Source organism: Physeter macrocephalus, chromosome 19, assembly GCF_002837175.3.
Source record: "Physeter macrocephalus isolate SW-GA chromosome 19, ASM283717v5, whole genome shotgun sequence".
Taxonomy (NCBI): Eukaryota; Metazoa; Chordata; class Mammalia; order Artiodactyla; family Physeteridae; genus Physeter; species Physeter macrocephalus.
In genome coordinates, this window is record NC_041232.1 from 75982861 (window position 1) to 75990497 (window position 7637).

The 7637-nt window shown below is 42.7% G+C and overlaps 1 protein-coding gene and 1 long non-coding RNA gene across 2 annotated transcripts in view; one reads left to right on the top strand and one right to left on the bottom strand.

The window, feature by feature from the left end:
* Positions 1-7637, top strand: part of LOC102985689 (serpin B10) — an 18351-nt gene that overhangs the window by 8415 nt on the left and 2299 nt on the right. The window contains 2 exon segments of the mRNA XM_028480713.2: positions 3956-4098; positions 6871-7026. Of these exon segments, the coding sequence (XP_028336514.1) occupies positions 3956-4098; positions 6871-7026 (299 nt within the window).
* LOC114484452 (uncharacterized) overlaps positions 2924-7637 on the bottom strand; it is an 11900-nt gene continuing 7186 nt past the window's right edge. Inside the window, exon 4 of the long non-coding RNA XR_003677345.2 lies at positions 2924-3414. This is a non-coding gene — a long non-coding RNA (uncharacterized lncRNA). The remainder of the gene's footprint in view (positions 3415-7637) is intronic.

Genomic DNA, 7637 nt, shown 5'->3' on the forward strand with positions numbered 1-7637 from the left:
CACCGGCTCCGGACGCGCAGGCCCAGCGGCCATGGCTCACGGGCCCAGCCGCTCCGCGGCAGTTGGGATCTTCCGGACCGGGGCGCGAACCCGCGTCCCCTGCATCGGCAGGCGGACTCTCAACCACTGCGCCACCGGGGAAGCCCAAAAATTTTTGATTTATAGCTTTTGCAATGAATCTTATCTAAAACACATAAGACAACCATTTTACCAAGTAGACAAGAAAATGATCAGATTCCACGAATTCCAAGGAGGACTCCAGGGATAAAAGGCAGAAAAATGCAAAAAAGGAATTTTGGAATACTGTCGCACTTGTGGTTTTTAAAGAAAAATAGCTGCTGCTGAACAATTAAAATGTGGCAGTAAATGTACTATATAATCTTAAGTAATTTTCAAAATAGGTCATATATTAGCTTAGCGTATGGGCTGAGCTCTTGTAACAAAGAGACCCAAAATACACGATCTTAATAATAAGACAGAAGTTTATCTCTGACCTAATAGTCACAAGGTAGATAAGCATTCTGTTCCATGAAGCCATCCAGAGACCCAGACTAGTGGGTTAGCTCTGCCATCCTCAAGACATGGCTTTTATATTTGTCTAAGGTGATTCTTACATTTGTCAGTTTTACAGTCAGCAGGAAATAGGGGAAATAAAGCCTCTTTGCTTTTAAGGGGATGCCCTGAAACTTTCACACACCAGTTCCACTCATATCTCAAATTTGGATACATGGCACATTTTTATGCTCTGGTGGCCAACTTGTTCTAGTTTGCCTGGGACTTTCCTGGCTTTAGTATCTGAAGATGTCTCAGTCTTAGGCAAACCGGAATAGTCGGTTGCCCAGACTTGCTGTAATAAAGGTCTTTAAAATGTAGTTTTTAGCTGGGTAGCCATATGCTACCTAAAATTTAAGTATTCTATTTCTAAAAAGGGAATAATAGAGGGATTCTCATAGGTGATTTAGCAGTTTTTTATTATGATCCTTATTTTAGAAATGAGGAAGCTGAGGCTTTTGAGAAATTGTTACCAAGATCAGATAAGTTAAAGCTTCAGAAATAGGACTGAAATCTAAGTCAGTTTAGCTCTGAAGTCTGAACTCATTGCAATATTCCACGCTGCCTTTTCAATCGATATGACTGTTGATGGTCCATTATAGCTCACAAAGAAATACCAAAGGTGTCATCGCTAATGAATATTAATGATTAAGCCTTCGCTCTGCAGCAACGAACATGGAAGGTTTAGGTAATCCCCCTCTCCCCAAACTTCAGAGTTCATTTGTATATTCCTGCCAGATATGCTTGCAGAGGGTCCCACATACTTTTAACTCGACATACTGAAGTCGTATTCAGAACGGCTTAGCCACACCTTGTCCTCGGCATGCACTCGTTCTCCATCCCGGTGGATGGGTGGCTACCACACTCTTGCCCAGATCAGAAGTCTGAGAGATACTCTAAATTCTCCCCTTTCCTTTGCCTCTTCCTGCATGTTTCTGAGTTCACCTTTCCTTTCCAATCTCTTCCTCCTCTGCTCTCGGCTTTGTCGTCATTTATCTGTGTTAATGCAATAATCGGTTTCTCATCTTGCTCCCCTCAAATGCAACCTCCATTCAGCCATCAGAATGACCTCCCTAAAATGTGAATTCGACCAAGCGGACCACGTGCTCAAAATCCATCCTGGTGCCCCACGTCCTACAGGATGAATTCAAGCTGCCTGAACTGACAGAGAAGGTCCAACAGGACCGTGAAGTCTTGTCTGTCTCTCCACTTCAACTCTTGTCATTCTCTGACTCAGGGTTGATACTCAGGAATTCTAAGTCGCACAGAGTCCCTGGAACTCCCTGTGCTACCTCACGACCCCACGCATTTGCTCATGTGTCCCTTCAATTCGAAACACGGTCCCCTCCCCTGTCACTCCCAGCCCCTTCATGGCCACTGGATGACATCTCAGGGCTTCCCTCAGGCATATTGTCCTCCCCTGGCTCCCAGGCTGAGCTGAGAGCCTTCCTCGTTGCTCCAAAAGCCCCCTGTGGGAACCTTTACCTTGACGCTTACCACGTTGTTATTGAAATTAACTGTTGAAGTCCCTGCCTCCCCCACTAAACTCAAGGACCCCAAGCGCAGTAATACTACCTTATCTGAGTTTCTGCTTTGAATCACTAACAGATAACAGCCCTGCTCATAGTAGCTATTCAGAGCAATGTTTATTGAAGTGAATTGAGGAAGTTGGCAGCCCTAAATCCTCAGTTCCTTTTTCACTGGGCTAGTGACTCAGAAGCCATGGTGAGGCAAGAGTGACCATTAACCTTAATTTATGCCTGATTTGGATTCATCTAAAAGTAAGTCTGTTTTGAGAACTACAGATTAGCCAGCATTTACAGAAAGGAATTACTTGCACTCTTCCAGTTCACATGAGGACCAGATGTGATTGTATAAGCAAAAGCACATTGTAAGATACAACACAAACTCAATGTAGTAGAAGTAGGAGCAAGAATAGTGCTGGAGCTGAACTAAATCTCAGCTCTCAAATTGTTACCCAGTGCCCACTCTGTTCTCTGGAAGACAGGTGGGGACCCTACAGACAGGAAGGCGGGGAGCAACTCATCTGCTATCTTTCGCCCCAGCAAAGCCTTTCTGAGCTGAGCGGAGAGTCACTGTCTGACGCGGCATAAGCTCGGTTTGCATAAGGATCTTTGCCGTGCTTCCCCCGCACAGGCTGACACGCTCAAGGAGCGTGACAGGATCCATCTCTCTAGATCAGGGGTCCCCAACCCCCGGGCCTGGGCCTGTTAGGAACCGGGACGCGCAGCAGGAGGTGAGCGGCGGGCAGGCGAGCAGAGAGAAGCTTCACCTGCCGCTCCCCATCGCTCCCCGTCGCTCGCGTTACCGCCTGAGCCATCCCCGCACCCCCACTCCCAGCCCCGGTCCAGGGAAGAATTGTCTTCCACGAAACCGGTCCCTGGTGCCAAAAACTTTGGGGACTGCTGCTCTAGATTACAGAGCTGTCCGGATCTTCCTGTGATGATAGAAATGTGCCATAAATCCTAGGGCTGCCATAACAAATTACCACAAACTGTGTGGTTTAAACCAATAGAAATGTATTCTCTCATAGTTCTGGAAGCTGCAAGTCTGAAGCGAAGGTGTTAGCAGGGCCTTGCTCCCTTGGAAAGCTTCAGGGAAGAAACCGTTCCATGCCTGTCTCCTAGTCGCTGATGGTTATTGGCAATCCTTGGCTTGTAGACACATCTCTCCAATCTCTGCCTCTGTTGATAACAGAACTTTCTTCTTCGTCTCTCCTATGTCTCCGTGTTTTCACACTCTGTGTGTCTGTGTCCAAATTTCTCTCCTCTCGTAAGAACAGCAGTCGTTGAATTAGAGCCCACCCTTATCCAGTATGACTTCATTTTAACTTGACTGCATCTGCAAAGACGATTTCGAAGTGAGATCACATTCACAGGGACTGGAGGTTAGAATTTAACATATCTTTTTGGATGACACAATTCAGCCCACAAAAGTAATATTCTCACAAAAATTTATAACCTAAATATTATCTTGAGGAAGCATCAGACAAACTTGAACTGAGAATTGAGCATTCTACAAATATTTTTCAAAAGTATCAAGGTCATGAAAGACAAAGAATGAATGAGGAACATGAAAGACAAAGAATGAATGAGGAATGAAAGAAAAAGACTAAAGGTGACTAAAAGGAAACGACAACTAAATGCAACTGGAGCTCTTGGATTGATTTCTGGTCCAGGAAAAAAAGGACTTTATTGGAACAACAGATGAAATTTAAATAGGATCTGTTAATAATATTCTATCAATACTAACTTCCTGGCTTGGATCGTTCATGGATACGAGATGTAATCCTTTAACGGTATTTCATAATCATCATTTTTATGTATACCATTTCACCAGGATGTAACTATATCATTTGAAATCTGTCCTTTGGCTCTTTTAGGAAAAATCCTGAATCTCCTACCTGATGATGCTGTGAACTCTGCAACCAGAATGGTTCTGGTAAATGCCCTTTACTTTAAAAGAATTTGGGAACATCAATTCTTGGTCCAAAATACCACAGAAAAGCCTTTCAGAATAAACAAGGTAGGAACCTGTTAATAACCAGTATGAATTTTTACATGGCACTGCAAAGGGAATTCTATTTTAAATTTATTCTCTCTGACTATATATTCCTGTAAACTACGGCTCTTACTAGGGCAGGGATGACTGTGCTAAAAACCCCAGTTCCATCCTACCTGGAAATTCCTCTTTCATTATTTTTTCTCTGAAAATAGACTATTCACATATTTTATTACTCAGTCCTTGCTGCAACTATGGTAGAGTAGGTAAGGTAGTTATTACATTTATTTCCCAGGTTAGAAATGCAGCATGGTTAAGTGACTAGAGCCATGCTTAAGTCAGAAGGCTACCAGGACCATAACCCCAAACTCTTCGCTTACTAGTTCTATTCTTGTTCTATTAAGCCAGTACTACCATGTACCAAACTCTTACCCTTCCATAAGAAAAAGAAATAAAATTTCAAAATCTTATTTCTTTCGTTAACGTTTCCTTCTGTGTTAGGACACAGCACACTTGTTTTTGATTACTTCGGCAACAAGGGAGACTAATGGAAGCTGACAGATACGCCCAAGGGCTGGAATGTGGCTGGGTCTTGGGACTTGAGTGGAAACAAGGATTCAAGTGTCGTCAGGATTCATTCTCTATCTTTCCAACTCTGTTTCTCCCATCATTCTTCTCTCAGACTGAAGTCTAACTTCCTCTGCGTCTCAGTCCACAGAGGCAGAACATGGCCACCCACATCTCCTCCATTCTACAGGCCAGTCTGATAGGTCTCATTCCAAATTCCTAGGAAAGGAACCGACTGGCCAGAGATTGTTAACCTTTTTTGGTCCTGGGGGGGATCATCTCACATCAACAGTGCTGTTGAGGACCTACTGCTATAACCACATGGTTGTGTGCAATAGGCGGTTTTCAGATAATCAGTGGGGTAAAGATGGGGAAGGAACTGAACGTGTAACCCCATAGGCTAACTAGAAATGATCTGGATAGTTACTTGGCTTAATATATTCACCAGGAATTTTCAGATGCAAGTGACAGAAAAGCACTCCAAACTAGCTCCAGTCAAATGGGCACTGTGTTAGCATTAGCTTATGCAACTAAGAGGAACTGGGAAGTCTGGGAGTGGGATCTTTGAATCTCAAACATAATCCATTTTCTCTGCCCCACCCCTGACCCCTCCTTTTTGCCTTCATTCTCTAATACTAAAGATGGAATTTATCCCTATGACCAGGGACTATGAGAGCCCCAGATTCTAGCTTCGCAACCCTACTACACAGACAAAGTCTTGGCTGCTAGCTCTAACAGAATGCTCTCAAAGGGCACTCTGGTCTGTGCCATTCATACGCTTCTCCCTGACACAATCACTGTATCACAGAGTATCCTGAATGAACAGCCCTGGTCACGTGGCCACTACCTTAGCAGAACAGTAGGATTTTGTGATGGACATTTAGCTCCACATAGAATGGATAAATAACATATGTCTACAATGTCTGAATTGCAGGGTGTTGCCTTTGTTTCACCATTGGCCTTACTAAAAATTCATAATGTCATGTATCTACCATTACAGTATCATAGAGAACACTTTCATTGTCCTAAAAATGCCCTGTGCTCCAAACATTCATCCCTCCCTCTAAATCCCTGGCAACCACTGATCTTCTTACGGTCTTTATAGTTTTGCCTTTTTCAGAATGCCGTATAATCAGAATTGCACAGTATGTAGCCTTTTCAGACTGTCTTCTTCCATTTAGCGCTATGTATTTAAAGTTCCTCCATGCCTTTTTATGGCTTGATAGATCATTTCACTTTGTTGCAGAATACTATTCCATTGTATGGATGTAGCAGTTTGTTTATCCATTCACCTTACTGAAGGGCATTTTGGTTGCTTCCAGTTTTTAGCAATTATGATTAAAGCTGCTACAAACATTTGCATGCAAGATTTTGTGTGGACATGTTTTTAACTCATTTTGGTAATTACCCAGGAGCACAGTTGCTGGATCACATGGTAAGACTGTATTTAGCTTTGTAAGAAACCACCGTACTGTCATCCAATGTGGCTTCCATTTTGCATTCTCACCGGCAGAGAATGTCAGTTCCACCCTCGCTAGTAGTTTATGTTATCAGTGCTTTGAACTTTTAGCCATTCTATTAGATCTGTAGTATCTTCACTGTTCTAATTTGCAATTCCCTAAGGACATAAGATTGAACATCTTTTCATATGCTGTAGGTCGTCTGCCTTTGGTGAGGTATCAGTTCAGATCTTTCGCCTGTTTTTACAACTGGGTTCTTTGCCTTATAATTGTTGAGTTTTAAGAGTTCTTTTCAAATTTTGGATACGGGTCCTTTATCAATTATGTGTTTTGAAACTCTTATCTCCTAGTTTATTGCTTGTCTTTTCATTCTCTTAGTGAATTTCGGTTTTATGATACTAAAATACCTTCACACAAAAACAAAAACCACAAATGTTTGCGTGTGAAATGCACCTTACTCAGTTTCTTTATCATTGGCATTTACATAGTTTGCATAAGGCTATTTTAAGTGTTTGGTAGAATCCAGCTTGCCACGATTTATAGAGGATGCCCTGACAGTGTCAGAGGAAGAAACTCCCACATCATTTATCGATGGTGTTATCCAGTAGAACACATATTCCCAGAAAACAAGGTTTGAATAATTTTTTCAGCATTTAGCAGAGAATCACTAGCTTTGCCAGTGTCCCAGACTGCTGGAAACTAACGATGCTAAAGAATTAAGGATGTGGTGGAGCACCTCCCCAGTGATTTTGCTGCATATATTCCGCAGACTACGAGCGAACCAGTGCAAATGATGCCCATGGAAGAAAAACTTCAAGTATTTTACATAGAACAGCCACCGGCCACAGGCCTTCAACTCCTCTATGAGAGCCGTGACTTCAGCCTACTCATACTACTGCCGGAAGACATCAGTGGGCTGGATGAGGCAAAGGGATCAGCCTATTCATCCTTTACCTTCCTTCCTCTCCCATTTGGTGACAAGTTTGTTTTCTATATCGGTGAGTCTGTGTCTGTTTTGCATATACATTTATTTGTACGGAAAAAAACTTTAAAAAAAGACGTCAGTCTGCCTGACATGAAGAGGGTTCTAGTGTTTATCCCTCCTGGGAAAAACATAAAGACATGATCTCCCAGTTCTTTAATTTCTGCCGAGGAAGGCAACCAACGTACCCTGAGCCCTAGGTACTGTATTTTTACATCATTTAAGCTTTACAGAACTTTGTCAGGTTGATACTGCTATCCCTCAGGAAGGTTAAGTAATCTATAGACACCTTTAGCATAGGGTAGTCACACAAACAACCACACAAACAACAGAGAGAGATATTCATCGTCAGTCACAAAGCTGTGTGGATTGATCATAACAATCTTTCAGTTAATATAGGTCTTTCTTCTCCCTCCGAGAGGACTTACCTAATTAATTTTTTAATCACTTGCATTAATCTAGCCTTAGACATATGTTTAAAAACATTAAATGGGGCTTCCCTGGTGGCGCAGTGGTTGAGAGTCCGCCTGCCGATGCAGAGGACGTGGGTTCGT